At 42.7% G+C, this 16,585-nt stretch overlaps 1 protein-coding gene across 2 annotated transcripts in view; it reads right to left on the reverse strand.

The window, feature by feature from the left end:
- Positions 1 to 16,585, reverse strand: part of LOC141079181 (transient receptor potential cation channel subfamily V member 3-like) — a 134,190-nt gene that overhangs the window by 58,686 nt on the left and 58,919 nt on the right. For both annotated transcript variants that reach the window (XM_073565286.1, XM_073565282.1), the window contains exons 3-4: positions 10,202 to 10,341; positions 1,325 to 1,501 (exon numbers count right to left, since the gene is read on the reverse strand). In XM_073565286.1, the coding sequence (XP_073421387.1) occupies positions 1,325 to 1,501; positions 10,202 to 10,341 (317 nt within the window). The remainder of the gene's footprint in view (positions 1 to 1,324; positions 1,502 to 10,201; positions 10,342 to 16,585) is intronic.

Below are 16,585 nucleotides of genomic sequence, written 5' to 3' on the forward strand. Positions count from 1 at the left end.
CAAGAGGCTGACTCGTTTTGAATGGGAATTTGAAACACTTTGTATTGGAGCATCCATTGCATGCACTTGTTGAGGCAGCATAATAGGATAATTGGCATTTTAATGGGTTACGGCAAAAACAATCAGTGAACACTAAAACTATAATTGGAATTATTAGCTTTAATTGTGGTTTGTTGTGTCTAAATAGTATTTCTTTTTCCTAGAGGATATGTCATAAATGTCTAATCCATGTGGGTCCTACTTCTGGTACCCGCGGCAGTCTTTACAGTGAATCCCTGTCTTGTGCTACTGTTAGGCTGTGTGCCCATGTGTTTTTTTCGTATTTAAGAGTTTTTTCCCTGCAAAAACGCTTAAAAACCGCATACATTAAGCATCCCATTCTTATAATGCATTCTACAAATTTTGTGCACATGATGCGTTTTTTCCACAAAAAAACGCATTGCGGTAAAGAACACAGCATGTTCATGAATTTTGTGGAAAAAAACGCATTTCCAACTGTATTCAATGAGAATGTGGATGCTCCGGGAGAAAAACATGCAAAAAACGGCGACAAAAACGCGAAAAATAAAAATGCGGATTTCCTGGGAAGGAATCAGGTTTTGCTTAGGAAATTTCTGCATACGTGGGCACATAGCCTAAATATGCAGGTGCAGCTCTATACATTCACTTCCATGGGACTTCTGAAAATAGCCTAGCACGAATATGCTAGACATTTAGGGCATATCCAATTCATACATTATAGTTATCTGGAAAGGGAATACCCCTTTAAAGGGTTATTCCCATCTTTAGAGATGGGAATTGTTGGAAATGTTTGTTAAACAAGCACTTTTGTAGTTTACTATTTGATTTTTTAGTTGTTCTTGAGATATTAATAATTTTCAATAGAGTTTGTTGCTTTGGTGACCGACCACCACTTGTCTAATCATGGTGGCTGACCATGTACTATTATAGTTATAAGCTCTTTTCTATCGAGCTTAGGCTCTGCTTTGAAGCTGGCTGGGATCTCGGGAGTGCAATGTTCTCTTCTAACCCTGTCCAGCTTCAGTGCAGGATTTGCAAGCTAGACAACAGCGGTGGTCGGTTTCGTAGACAACGAGCTTTGAAAGAAAAATGTTGCTATCTCTAGAACGGTTGAAAATTTGAATAAACAATAAAGTGAAAAAGTACATGTTTTTTCACAATTTAGTAACACTCATCTATGAAGATGGTAATAACCCTTTCAGGTAAGTTCTTATTTTTTTTCTTTACAATTGCTGATCTAACATCTTAAAAATATTGATGAGAATGCTACCAATGAATAAACCGATCTATTGATTTTAATTACCTCTGTAATTCTCCTCTGTATATTCAGCATTGATAAATCTGTCCAGAAAACCATGCTTCTCAGTAAAAGATAGCAAAATGTGCACTATCTTTGGAGTCTTCCCATTTATGTTCAGCAAGGCTTTCATTAAGCAGGTTTTCCCGGTGTCCTTTGATGTCAGCTTGCACATGAGAAAATCTGAAAGGCAACATCTAATATTATTTTATATGTATGGGCTGTAATAGTTCAAACTATAGATTACAAATTATATTAATTTTTGATAAGTAGAAATATCTAAAAAATATCTCTTCTTAACCCCTTAGTGACAGAGCCAATTTGGTACTTAATGACCAAGCCAATTTTTCCAATTCTGACCACTGTCACTTTATGAGGTTATAGCTCTGGTATGCTTCAATGGATCCCATTGATTCCAAGCCTGTTTTTTTCGTGACATATTGTACTTCATGATAGTGGTAAAATTTCTTCAATATAACTTGCGCTTATTTATGAAAAAAATGGAAATTTGGCAAAAATTTTGAAAATTTTGCAATTTTCAAAGTTTTAATTTTTGTACCTTTAAATCAGACAGTCATATCGCACAAAATGGTTAATACATAACATTTTCCACATGTCCTCCTTACATCAGCACAATTTTGGAAACAATTTTTTTTGTTAGGATGTTATAAGTGTTAAAAGTTGACCAGCGATTTCTCATTTTTCCAGCAAAATTTACAAAGCCATTTTTATAGGGACCACCTCACATTTGAAGTGAGTTTGGGGGGTCAATATAACAGAAAATACCCAAAAGTGACACCATTCTAAAAACTGAACCCCTCAAGGTGCGCAAAACCACATTCAAGAAGTTTATTAACCCTTCAGATGTTTCACGAGAACTAAAGCAATGTGGAAGGAAAAAATGAACATTTTACTGTTTTAACAGAAAGTTTACTTTGGAACCAATTTTTTTCATTTTCACAAGGGTATCAGGAGAAAATGGACCACAAAATTTGTTGTACATTTCCTCCTGAGTACGCCAATAGCCCGTATGTGGGGAAAGCCACTGTTTGGGTGCATGGCAGGGTTCAGAAGGGAGGGAGCACGGTTTGACTTCTTGAAAGCAAAATTGGCTAGAATCATTGGTGGCACCATGTCACGTTTAGAGACCCCCTGATGTACCTAAACAGTGGAAACCCCTAAATTCTAACTCCAACCGTAACTCCAACATACCCTTAACCCTAATCCCAACCCTAACCATAACCTTAACCACAACCCTAACCCCAACACACTTCTAACCCTAATCCCAACTCTAACCATAATGGAGCGCCCTCACTCGCCAGGGCCGTTGGGTACTCGGTACCAGGCCGGTTGATCTCCTCAGTGGGGGTTCTCACGGCAGCAGTGACCCGGTCCATGGCCCTGGGGCTCCATTGTAAAAGGGGTTGTTTCAGTGTGCTTATGGTGGTGAAAGTTTATGAGTGATTCGTGACGCCACCTGTGGTGTTCGGCAATGTAGATGTAAGCCGACGCTGCAGACAAATCCTCTGGGACAGATGGTGTGGTACAGCAATGATGTTATAGCCCTCCACAGGCAGGGCTGTAGTCCAAGGGCAGAGTAGGTGAAGTGACACTTAGATGGTATAGTGTCGGGCGCAAGGGATATAGCAGTGCTGGGCGGGTTGGCGCAGGAATAAGTGGAGGACACCAGGGCATGTAGTTCCAAAGCTTTACTCACAGTCTGTTGCAGGTACAGGTGTCCGCATCCGTGCCGTGTCCTCCGGGTCAGGAGCTCAGCCAACTTCCAGGCAAGATGAAGTACTCCTTTCCAACACTCCGCCAACATATGTGCCTTTTCTGAACGAACGTCTCCCTCTTAGCGCTTTTAGTGAAGTACTCACAGTACTGAGTTACACTGGAGTTCCTCCTGTCCGATGTTCCTAGGAACTCTACTTGTACGGCAGACAGCTGTAGCCTGCTTCGGGGACTCCTTACTACCTAGTCCCGGCTTACTATCGTTGCTGTTGTGCCCCCAAGTCTAGTGTGGGAATAAAGTGGTCACTACTTCTATTCCTCCGTTGTCTTCTGCAGGACCATAAGTATCCATACAACCTCGGGGACCGGACCCCGGCCTTGCGCTTAGAACTTGGGAAGGGTTCTCCTCTAACCCTGGTCCTTGTTCTCTTATTCTCCTCACGTTCCATATCAATCCTTTCTTTCTTATGGAGAGTCAGGCTTTCTATCAATGTTCCTTTCTTGTGCCAGCGGACCCAGATCACTGAGGTCGGCTGCAGGACTTCCTTCCTCCATCCCACTCAGGGGATCTCCTTTCACAGACTGACCTCGTCAGACTCCTGTGACTAACTAACTAAATCCTATCCTCTTCCCACTCTTTTAGTGCAAACTAACCTCCACCCGCCTCCCAGCACGCTTCGTGTTCCAAGCAGGGAGCCACCAAAGGGTGCTTTGCTACACTACTATGTTGTGTGGGATGCAGGTGTTGGAGCGTGGTCAGGTGTCTCCACCTTACCTGAATGGTGGGGTACCACACCTCAGGAGGAGGTGCAGTACCTCTGTGGCGACTGAACCCTCAGGGGCGCCACAATAACCCTAGCCACAAACTTAACCCTAACACACCCCTAACCCTAATCCCAACCGTAATCCCAACCACAACCCTAACCTTAGACCAACCCTAACTTTAGCCCAACCCTATCCCTAATAGAAAAATGTAAATAAATCCTTTTTTTATTTTATTATTTTTACCAAAGGGGGTGATAAAGGGAGGTTTGATTTACTATTTCTTTTATTCTGATCACTGTGATAGACCCTATCACAGTGATTAAAATGATCCAATAGGAAAAATTTCCTATTTTTGCCGGGTGCCTCTCGACGGGCACACAGTGCATGCGCCCGCCATTTTCTTCCCGTAAGAAGACGCTGGCAGCCAGGGGGATGCAGGAGGGTCCAGGGACATCGAAGGTACTAGTGGGAATTTGGGGATCCCATTTCTCTCTCTTCTGATGTGCGATCACATCAGAAGAGAAATTAAATGGGAAATCTGACTTTTTGTGGTCGCCGTTATTTTGTGAATAACAGTGATCGCAACACTGGGGTTGATAAAAACCAATCCGAATCATGTTCTTTGGAGTCTCGGCTACCCCCTGTAGCCGAGGCCCTGGAGAAATTCTGACTCTGGAGGGCGCTATACACTTATTTGTCGGTACCGTTAAAAAACGGCACTAAGGCATAAGTACCCTTAACTGCCGCTGTTAAAAGGCGTATTTCGTTGGTCCTTAAGGGGTTAACCTGCAATGGTGTTCATACTTTGTTGTCAAAGATGACCATGACTTTGGGTCAAGAGGTGACTGATGAAGCCATACATGACATAAGTAACTAGATGTAGTCAGGACAGTAGATACTGCTTTTGCCTTGGGCACAGCTCGCTTTATTTTTGCCTGAAATATTTTCCTATCTTCAGCTGCACATGCTCCTGAGGTGATCCTGCCTCGCCAAGCTGTAGGGTTTGGGGCAAGCTTCTCCCATTTGTTAGTGTTGACTCCAAGGTTTTTGAGAGAAGCTTCTGGCCTACAACTGCTCACTTTCCTTGACGCAGTTCTCCGTACAGCAGCAGTTTAGGTAATCGACTGTCTGGCATCCTGACAACAAGTCCAGTCCATGTGGCTTGGGCTTCCAGTAGGAGAATGTAAATGTTGCAGAGCCCAGATAGTTCTAGGATTGCCATTTTGGGGACATGGTCTTGCCACCTGATGTGGAGAAGTCTACAGACAGCTCAAGTGAAAGTAATAGAGTTGTGTGGCATGCCGACGGTTGACAGTCCAGGTCTCGGTGGCATAGAGAAGTGTGGTAAGGACCACAGGGAGGAAAACCTTCAGCTTAGTAGTAAGGCTGAATCCTCTTCATTCCCAGACGCTCTTATGCATGCAGTCTACCTAAGGCGAGGTTGGCTTTGACAAGTCTGTTGTTGACCTCAGCATATATGGTCACTATGCGGGACAGTGTATTGGTAAGTGAAGTTATCTCTTTTTAAACTGCAATAAAAGCATATTCAATGATGTTTTTACAAAACGTCACATTTGTAAATACATCATTGAATGGAGCATTGACTTAAAAAACTTTTGCTCACCATACTCACCTTGAGTGGCAAATTCTTTTTACTATTTGGTTTTACGGATTGGGATCCTATCCGAGCACCTTTGCCTTTATATAGGAGTGCCATATTCTACTACTATCTATACGTCTCTTGATGAATCGGTAGTGTCTGACAAGTGGCATTCCCCACTCCAGTACTCTAACTTCAGTCCCCTACTGGAGTAAGATTTCTGGCATAAGGAACACCGCAGCTTGTCAAGAATTAGATGGACTGAGGTGTCAAGCCCCTGCACAGCCCAGCTTTAGGTGGAGGTGGGAGAAACTGGAGTGAAAATGGCAAAAATCGCAACATTTTTCCACAACTACGAGTTGCACAAAAATTTTGTAACTTTTCAAAGCAATTTACTCCAGAGTTCTAGCCACATTGCTTTGATAAATTAGGGCTAATATCTTTTTCAGGTGGCTACGTTTATGAGCTCTAAATAAGCGCTTAAAAGGAAGAGCAAATGGGTTTCAATGTTAAAATGACTTGCTGCATACTGTATATGTTCAGTCTTTGGAGCGTCTTTTAATTGCTTCAGGTTTCCAAAGAAATGCAGTTCTCTTCCATAAACAGCTCCATGCTTGGTCTTTCTGGTATTACAATTACAGATAAGTAATGTTTTTCATGAAGAAAAAAAAGATGATTTTCAGCTTGTTGTCTGTATTGCTACATCAATAGTAATGAAAAAAGAACATGACCAAATATAATTTCCTATGTTATTAATTGCAATGTATTCACATGCCCAAATGCAATACAGGTGATCTGTTTTGAATCTTATCTTAGTGATTAATTCATGCTCCATTTTTTTTTACATAGACACTAGACTACGTTACCACAATGATCTTTTGGTGAGATTTTTATGCAACTTTTCTGCATAATTTTTGCACCTATTAATAGTTTTTTTTTTATATAGTGGTAAACAGGGAACATTATATTAGGACGGAGCCCAGGATGGGGCATGGTACCCCAGGAAAGGGCCTGGATGGGCACAATAACCCCAGGAAGGGGCCAGGATGGGAACAATAACCCCAGGAAGGGGCCTATGGTGGAACACAGTAACCCCGGGAAGGTGCCAGGATCGGCACAATAACCCCAGGAAGGGGCCAGGTGGGCAAAATAACCGCAGGAAAGGGCCAGGATGGGAACAATAACCACGGGAGAGGGACAGGATGGACACAATACCTCCAGGAAGGGGACCGGATGGGCACAATAACCACATGATGGGACACAATAACCCCAGGAAAGAGACCAGGATTGGTACAATAACCCCAGGAAGGGGACCAGTATTGGCAGAATAATCCTAGGAAGGGTACCAGAATGGGGAACAATAACCCTAGAAAGGGGACCAGGATCGGGAAACAATAATTCCAGAATCGGGGCACAAAATAAGCGGGTCAAAATAATCCCAGGATGGGGCACATTACTTCTGGAAGTCTGATTATTACCTGATACCATCCTCTTCCATCCCCCATTTCATTAGAAGACCCTGATAACGTCTTCTCTGTCCCCCTAATTCATTATAACGCTATCAGGGACATATAATGAATGTGTGTGTGGGGGAGAGGACACAGGACAGGGATTAAGACTATAGGCAAACGTGGAGTATTTGTAGCAGAAAATTCTGCTGCAAATCCTGATTTGTTGGCAGGAAAATATGGTGTAAATATAAGTGTTTTTGCTATTTTTTTTACATGTGTTTTTGTATTTTCCCCACTCAATAGTATGAGTGAAATGTTGGGTTTCTAAGAGTATATTAATGGTGGGGAAGATATTTATATTGAGGGGCGCAGTGCGGAAGATTATTTATTCAGGAGACAAATGCATACAATATATGTGACTTTGTTATTTTCAGAGCTGCTGTGATCAATCTAACAAGACGAGTCATGGTTGGGAGATGTCGACACGAAGGTCTGACCAGATGGAGAAGAAACAACAGAAACCGGCTTCAATCAGAGGAGATGTCAGCTGTCACTCTATGAAAGTATTCATTTTTTATTCTGTGTGATGGGAGTAATTCTGTTTGCAAAATCCCTTAAGCCACATTCTAACATTTGCGTGAAATGTCCATGTGCTGCCAGATTTTTTTTAATTGGATGGCACACAGACTCATAGAGTTTCATAAAATCATTGATCCGAGAGTTTTATGAAAATCATGGAACTAAGAATGAGATCTGTGAGAGCATGTCTATTTCTGATCAGATCTTGAGGATCAGAATAGGAAACACTCAAAGGGTCTGTGTGCTGTCTGAGAAAGAAATCAGGTAACACACCGACACTTCACTGCAACACTTCACACAGATACAGGAATGTAGTCTTATTATGTATTGCAGAGTCCCTTAGTGTATAGTGAACGTTCTTGTTATGTAAAGCGCCGTCCTTAATTACATAGTTTCCTCTTTTATTATATACAGTATAACACTGTCTCTTATTGTGTGGCATCCTCTCTAGTTATGTATAGCGCTGTCCCTTATTATATAGCTTTCTCTCTAGTTATGCTTAGGGTGGTTCTTTATTATATTCTCAGGCTGGTAAGGGGCCATTGATCTTGGCACCCCAGCCTAAAAATAGCAGCCCGCAGCTGCCCAGAAAATACGCATCTATTAGATGCGCCAATTCTGGCACTTTTCCCAGCTCTTCCCACTTGCCCTGTAGTGGTGGCAAGTGGGGTAATAAGGGGTTAATGTCACCTTGCTATTGTAAGGTGACATTAAGCCCGGGTTAGTAATGGAGAGGCGTCAATAAGACACCTATCCATTACTATTCCTAGAGTTATTCAAGGGTTAAATAAACACACAAACAATAAGAATAAAGTCTTTTAATGAAATAAACACACAGGTTTTCCATCTTTATTGTTCTCCTAATCCAATCGAAGCCCCCTATCTCCTGAAAGAAATAAAAAATAAAAAAACAACAATATACCCATACCTGTCCAGTGAATAGTCAAGTCCCACGGCGTAATCCATATCTATGGGGTAAATACTTTACAACCGGAAGCGGTGCTAATGCGACCACCCCGGGTGTAAAGCACTGAGGAATGAGATGCTAGGAGCGGAGGTTCAGTGACTAGTGCTGACATCACTAAAGCTCCACCCCCTCACTGCCTGACCTGGAGTGAACTCTGAAGCGTGGAAAAATCCAAGGGAAGAGGTTACCTCAGGTAATGTATCTATTCTTTCTATCTAGCTATCTATTCTATCTATTCTTTCTTCTCTATTTTAAAAATGGATCCATCAAAAAACGGATGAAAAAACGGATGCGACGTATCCGTTTTTTCGATTGATCCGTCAGTCGGATCCATCAAAAAAACGGATCCGTCGCATCAGTTTTTCACAATCTGCGACGAATTGTGACTGACGCAAAAAAACTGATGTGTGAAAGGGGCCTAACAAGAGAGGACAGTATGTAATAAAGACAGGGCGCTAAAAATTACAAAAATAATAAGAGAATCTGACATGTAAAGAACAGTGCTGTACATAACAAGAGATGCACTGTGTAATACAATCTGTAGCTTGGTTGTCATAAAAGGATAGGGGCCCAAACACACTTCCTGTACAGGGGCCCCAAACTGTCCGCCCCTGCTCCAACGGCTGTTGATTTGAACATCATATTGACTCATTTGCATCAACCATTTAGGAAAAGCAAAGAAAAATATAATTTGCATAATAATTTGGATGGCGGAGTAATATATTCCACAGGCTCTGTTATTATGTTGGAAGGGTTGGGGGTTTACATTTCAGTCCTTGTAATATTATGTTTTCAATACTGGCACTGTCTTCTTACATGTGATTGTTCAGCTCTACAATGTCAATAATAATTTTATTTATTATATCACTTTCCTTTGTTTGTTTTTTTTTGCTATTTAAATGTATATGTATGGCTATATGCCTATATATGCAATGAAAATCTTGACTACCTCTGATTGACCATAAAAGAAGAACGTCTGAACTTGACCTAAAGTGTATCTGTCACCAATTTTTGGTTTCTGATGTGTGCTTTCTGTGTTTAACATCTGTTTTTTTTTCATTTGACAAAGGATTCCAATAAGAGTGGGATGCCACTGTATGACATCTGTCACAGCCGTCCATTAAAGAAAACCTGTCAGCAGGATTTTGGTAAGTAAGCTACAGGCATTGTCAGGTTGGAGCTGTTACACTGATTAAAATGATACGTGGGGTGAAGAAATCCATCTTGTGGTTCTTGTGTAATCAGTGTAAGATGTTTTCAGCTAATGATATGCTCATGCTCCGGAGCAGGACTGTAGGCAGAGTCTTAAATTCCTGCTCTATCCTGCTCTGAGCCAGAGAAACCAAGGAAAGACCTGCCCACAGGCCGCCCCGAATTTCAAACATGTTCCTCATCATAGAGAAAGACTGTGCTTCATGACGGCCTGTGGGCGGGTCTTTCCTTGGTTTCTCTGGCTTAGAACAGGAAGATTAGACTCTGCCTGCAGTCTCACCCTGGAGCATGGGTATATCATTACATGAAAACTTCTAACACTGATTACACAAGAACCACAAGACGGATTTCTTCACTCCAGGTATCATTTTAATCAGTTAAACAAGGCCAAACTGACAATGCCTGTAGTTTACTTAGCAAAATCCTGCTGACAGGTTCGCTTTAAATGCATATATTTGTAGCTTTCTCAGCAAATGCATATAAGGCAAGAAAATAAGCAGCATGAAACCATCCTTACTAGTAGATAATCACAGTGACAGAGTAGAATATATCATTTCATCATCTCATTGTATTACCTTGAGCAGTCTTATCTGTACACAATACTTCAATTTCTTCCAGGAGTCTGGTTAGTGACAATATGTCGCCTTCTGAGACAGCCTTCAATATGAGGTTTTTCTGACTATCCTTTTCATGTTTTGAGTTGCATTCAGGTTTACTATAACATTTGAAAACATCTTTAGAACCTTATCTGCAAATAGTATTAATTATATTGCAACTTCATCGAAAAATAAATAGCTAAACCTTTTACTGTGGTATTCAATTTAGAAAGTATTCTAAATAATCTTACACTTTGAAATCCAAGCAAAAGTCACCAATTTAAAGCCAATAATAGTTAAAGGGAACTTCCCAACTTCCCAGGAAGTAGTGCAATGCTGTATAGTCATTTGTCTCCTTATAAAAAAATATACCTTTTTAATATAAGACCAAAGTGCCGGTCATTAGACACCTAGCGTAGAAGTCATATGCAAATCAGACTGAAAGCATCCCTTGGGCATGCCACTGCAATTGAATCATAGATTGTTAAGAGTTGGAAGTGACCTACAAGGTCATTGTGTCCAAACCTCTGCTCAATGCAGGATTCACTAAACCGTCTCAGACAGATGTCTGTCCAGACTTCACTTCTGTCACGGTCACGCGTGTCTGGATGCAGCGAGTACCGCAAGGCGAACCCATGTAATGCACGTGACCCTGGATACACCGCCTCCAGTGGGGCGAATTTAAATAATAAACACGTGCAGCTGGATACACCGCCTCCAACTGGCGAATTTAGACATTACACGTATATAGAAGTCTGGAAACCCCGCCTACAGTAAGGCGAATTTAAACAATAAGGGAAACCTGGGAAACATTAACAATGGTGGGCCCTGCGATAGGGAATAGGGAAGTGGAGACCTCCTGAGCTCCCCTGAGCCAGTGTCCCTGCACTCCTAACGTTCCCTATGCCAGTTCCGCACCGGGCGCGCAACAGGAACCTAAAAACCCTAGCTCGCCCTGACCTAAACCCTCACTAGGGAATTGGTCGGTGCGGAAACTAATCCCACCACTGCACTAAAACACACATGAGGAAAGATGACAAAACAGGGGAAACACCACTTAGCTTTGCTCTGTTGCGTACGCTCCTAGCAACAGAGCCCACCACCTGAGTGCATCTTCTCCTCCACCCGGATCCATCACCATAACTGGATCCTTCACCATAGTGCAGCCTTGGAGCAGAGTCCACCACCAGTTGCAGAAGTCCAGTAACAGAGTCCCAAAGATGAGTTCAGCTCCTGCCCATAAAGTCAAGCATGCTTGAGTCCTGCTCTCAGCAACCAAGTCCCGCATGCTGAGTGCAACTCTCTCCATAGTCGGCACTCCACCAAGCCATGCAAGCACTTCCTGCCGGCACCATAAACTGTGACTCCACCACGTCATGCCAGCCCTTCTTGCAGACCACCTAGCTGCCACTCGTCCCCTCTGGCTGGGCTGCGCAGGACTCATGTTTAGCTCCTTCCTCACCCAGGCTTGCTTCCCAAATGACGAACACAATATCACCAACAGTGATTGAACCCACCTGGCTCCCTTTTATAGAGCCTAACACCTGATTTGTAATTGCATGCACATTAACCCTAAAACTAAGGTGCAATACCACTCACCACCACCGGGCAACAGAATGAAACACCACGTGTAATAATTCTAATGGCCACCGGGGGCAAACACATCACTTTGGCACCTAGCCAAAGGAAAAAAAAGTTCAACTTTGTCCATTTAAACTGTCAGATCCAGCCTGGATCATGACAACTTCCATTGAAGGAGTACTCACTACCTTTCGTGGCAGCGTGTTCCCCTAATTGATCACTCTCACTGTCAAAAATGTTTTTCTAATATATAATCTGTATCTTCTCCCTTTCAGTTTCATCCCATCGCTTCTCGTGTTTCCATGTGCAAATGAGAAGAAGGATGATCCCTCTACACTGTGACAGCCCTTCAGATATTTGTATACTGTTATTAAGCCTTTTTTTGCAAGTTAAACATTCTGCGATCCTTTAACTGTTCCTCATAGGACATACTTTGCAGTGTGCTCACCACCTTGATAGCTCTTCTCTGAACTTGCTCCAGTTTTTTATGTCTTTTTTAAAATTTGGTGCCCAGAACTGGACATAGTTTTCCGGATGAGTAGAAGGTGACAATTACTTCATTATTAATACATCCCAGAACTGTATTTTATTTATGCTGCTGCATCACACTGTTGACTCATGTGCAGGCTGTGATCTATTAATATTCCTAAGTCTTTTTCACACATGCTGTTGCTTAGTTCTATACCTCCCATGCTGCAGATGTCATTTTTGTTTTTCTTGCCCAGATGTGGAGTATTGTATTTCTCCCTGTTAAACACCATTCTATTAGTCGCTGCCCATTGTTTAAGCTTATCTAGATCCTTCTGAATCCTTTCTCTGTCTTCTCTATTGTTAGCTATCCCTCCCAGATTTGCATTGTCTGCAAATTTGATGCCTTTATCTTCAGTTCCATTATCTAGATCATTTATAAAAATGTTATACAACACTGGGGCCAAGACAGAGACTTGTGGTACTTGAAACACTCTTCCAATTTGATGTGCAATCATTCATTACCACTCTTTGACTATGACTTTCATTTAGCAAAATTTCTCATCCTTCCATCCTTTAAAACATCCAGACATTGCACCTTTCCTACCCTCTTTCTGAGTGCATTAAAATCTGTATTTCTGAAGTCCAACCATAAAGTCTGAGTCCTCGCTGGTCCTCCTTCTTTGTAAACCAAAATTCAAGGATAGAATGATCGCTGCCTCCTAAATTCCCAGCCACCTTTACTTCCTCAACCTTATCTTCAGTCTGTCCAGGTGGCCTATAATAAACACCTACAATAGTGTCCTTTCTGTTCTTCATTTCGTGTATTCTTACCCAATCAGTTTCTGCAGAGCTTCCATTCTTTTGAATCTTGAAAATCTGTGGACATATACGCTTTCCTAACATACAATGCAACACCTCCTCCCTTCTTGTTAATCCTGTTTCTTATAAATAACTTGTAGCCTTCAAGGTTTGTTTTCCAATTATGTGCATCATCCCACTAAGTTTCAGTGATGCTTATGACATCATGCTTTGTTAGCAGCTCCAATTCTCCTAGTTTGTTTCCAATGCTGTGTGCATTTGTATAGACACATTTTAACTTGTAGTCAGTTTCTCTTGCTCCTCTATTTTCATTCAGAATTTGTTCTTTTTGTTCTTCATTTCCACTTCTAATAGCAGTGTTGTCAAAAGAATTAATTAGCTGCATACTTTTTCCTGGCCGTATATTTCCCATCCCATATTGCTCTAGGTTAAAGTTCTCCTGATGAGTGTAGCAAGGCATCTACCAAATATCTGTTTTCCTGTTTTCGTAAGATGCAACCCATCTCTGGCAAGAAGTCCATTATACAGGTAATGCGCTCCATGGTCAAGAAACCCAAAAGGTTGTTGATGGCACCATCGATGTAGCCAGTTGTTCACATGTAGAATCCTGTTTAATCTCCTTGGTCCATATCCATTCACTGGGAGGATGGATGAGAAGATGACCTGCATTCCCAGTGCCTTCACTTTCTGGTCTAGGTCTTCAAGGTCTTTCCATATAGTTTCCAGATAATTTTTTGCTGTGTCACTTGTTCCTACGTGTACTAGTAGACATGAATAGTAGTCTGTAGCACTGTAGAGTCTTGATACCTTATCAGACACATCTTTGATTTGGGCACCTGGAAGACACCACACTTCTCGTGAGGTAATTTCTGGTCGGCAGATAGCGGGCATTGACATGCCCTCAATGCACTTCCAGCCTGATTTGAATATGACTTTTTCACTAGATTTGTCGTGATGGGCACATCGGATCTCAACTGAAAAGGGAAGATTTTCTATTAGGGAGCAATCATTTATACAACCACAAAACTACTTCTATATGGAAAAACATTATGACAGATGCCCTTTAAATAAAAAAGTAGTATCAGATTTAGCATATGTTGTAATGTCATGTTTATTAAGCTCATGTGCCACTTTTTACTAACACAGAACACACTTCAAAATCACCAGATCTAATCTGATGTTGGTTGTGCCCTGTGGATAAATCTATCATACATTGATGGGTAGTCTTTAAAGGCAATCAGTCATGTGAAATAATGCTACTAACATGCAGATATGGGGTTATTCTAACATGGTGTCAGCACTGAGAGACCCGCTGCCTGGAGGAAATTAAATTTATTCCCATGAGCAGGCTCGCTGTTTCAATCATAGGGGGTCACGTAGGGCACGGTTTCAGTTACCGCTCTGTGTACAGAGAGCGCCCCTGCACTGACTGACAGTTGACTCTAAAGGGGTTTTACACATAGTGATATCGCTAGCAATATCGCTATAACGTCACCGATTTTGTGATGTTATAGCGATATTGCTAGCGATATCGCTATGTGTGATACTTACCTCTGACCGGCTCCCCCGCTGTCTGTTGCTGATCGCGCGAGATCGGCCAGCTCCATTTCTCGTCGGGCGCTTCCTGCTGGGCTTCCTGTGGCGCCGACGAGAGATGTGTGGAGGCGGACGGAAGGACGTCAGGTAAGTATCGTCTGCTGTATCGCTGCTGCATCGCTGTGAGATCTGCCTGTGTGGCAGCCCACTAGTGACCATTTAGTGATGCACCAGCGATCCTGACCGGGTCGTATCGTGGTCGGGATCGCTGGTGCATCACTAAATGTAAAAGGGCTTTAATGCTGAGCCTCCGGTCATTCAGTACTGGGGACGCAGTTACAGTCTCCGCTCTCTATGCACTGATCGGTGACTGAAGCTGTGCCGGTCGAACTGAAAGCCCGGGCTGCCGGGAGGAATAAAGTTTATTTCCTCCTGGGAGCGGGGCTCGCAGTGCAAGCGCCGCATAATATCAGAACAATATGAACTTGAAGATTTACCCCATATCTGCAGGTTAAAGGTGTTATTTTACATGACAGGTTCCCTTTAAAGTATGTTAGGTCACTTTTTGAAAATACTTGCCATATACCTTTCAATGGGATTTATTCATAAAATGACTTCTTAAGTTGCATTTCCCCACCTGATCTGTAACATCTTCTGCAAGACAGGGTGCACACAAACAGTTGTGGCAGCAGAGAGGGTGGCAACCAAGTGAACCATCCCCTGCCTATGTGAGGAGGCCAGGGTGGTAGTGGTGGCGAGTAGCTGCTGCGCCGCCACACCCTGGCTCCCCACAAAGGAAACACAAAGTTCTGTCTGTTGTGTATCAAATAGAGCACTCACATTAGACTCCAGGGTTTGTCCTGCTTCTGTCATCTCGGCTCCAGATTCACGGTGCTCACAGACAACCCCTGATTCCATATACATACTTAACAGTTCAACTTTACTTGACAATAGGCACTTATTACAGTTGTAGCACAATACACACATAAGGGTCTTCCTGGAGCCTTCCCTGTCTTCTCTGTCAACTTCCTTCCTGAAGACACGTATATCTTTGTCCCTTCAGACAATCTCTATCTCGCTTGGCAATCTCTTCCCTGCTGGACAATCCCTGACCCGTCTGACAATCTCTGTCTCTCCCGGCAAACTCTGCCCCGCAGATACCTCTTTCTCTTCTGTGACATCCATGCCCTTAGGTCCATCAACTTCCTCCCATTCCCCTTGTCCGGTTTCAATAGGAAAAGGTAAAAGGCTCGCTCAGCTTCACCTAGTCCCGCCATAGGCCCCAGATCCTCCTTGGAATGGTTATCGTTTAAGATGGTGACCACTTGCACGCTTCTCAGCCTGGGATCCCTTCTTGCCTCAGCAACTTCACCCCCACGGCACTCTGTCTGTCCTCTTTCACTACTGCATCTCTACTGCTCACGAAACAAGAAGCCTCTCAATATCCCTCACTGCTCTGCACTATGCCCATCGGTAACTCCTCCCAGTCTGGAAAACCCTCATTCTAAAGGGCCTGTCACACTAAGCAATATCGCTAGCAATATCGCTATAATGTCACTGGTAAGAGATCTATGGGACGGCTGGTGTATACCAACGTCGCCAAAGGATACGGCTTTATTCGGGATGAGACTGGCCAGAAAGTTTATATAAATGTGACTTCCATTCATCACGGTCGGGCTTTGAAAGAAGGAGACTTAGTGTTGTACTGCAAAGAGTACTGCCCCCGCGGTTATTATGCGGTGGCCGTACTTGCAGAGCCCGAAGGATGCGAATCGCCATAAAGAGGACTTGTGTGGACACCCTCGGTATCCCAGGAGCTCCACGGCTGTGGAGCCCCTCACTTCTAACCACTAAAAGTGGGTTAGACTGTCGGAAGTTCGATGCACCGTTGTGCAGGTCATATGGACAGTTATGTTAAAAAAACAAAAAACAAAATGTTTTTGTTGTTGTTGTTTA

Source organism: Dendrobates tinctorius, unplaced genomic scaffold, assembly GCF_039654945.1.
Source record: "Dendrobates tinctorius isolate UK_male_01 unplaced genomic scaffold, ASM3965494v1 ptg000016l, whole genome shotgun sequence".
Lineage (NCBI taxonomy): Eukaryota > Metazoa > Chordata > Amphibia > Anura > Dendrobatidae > Dendrobates > Dendrobates tinctorius.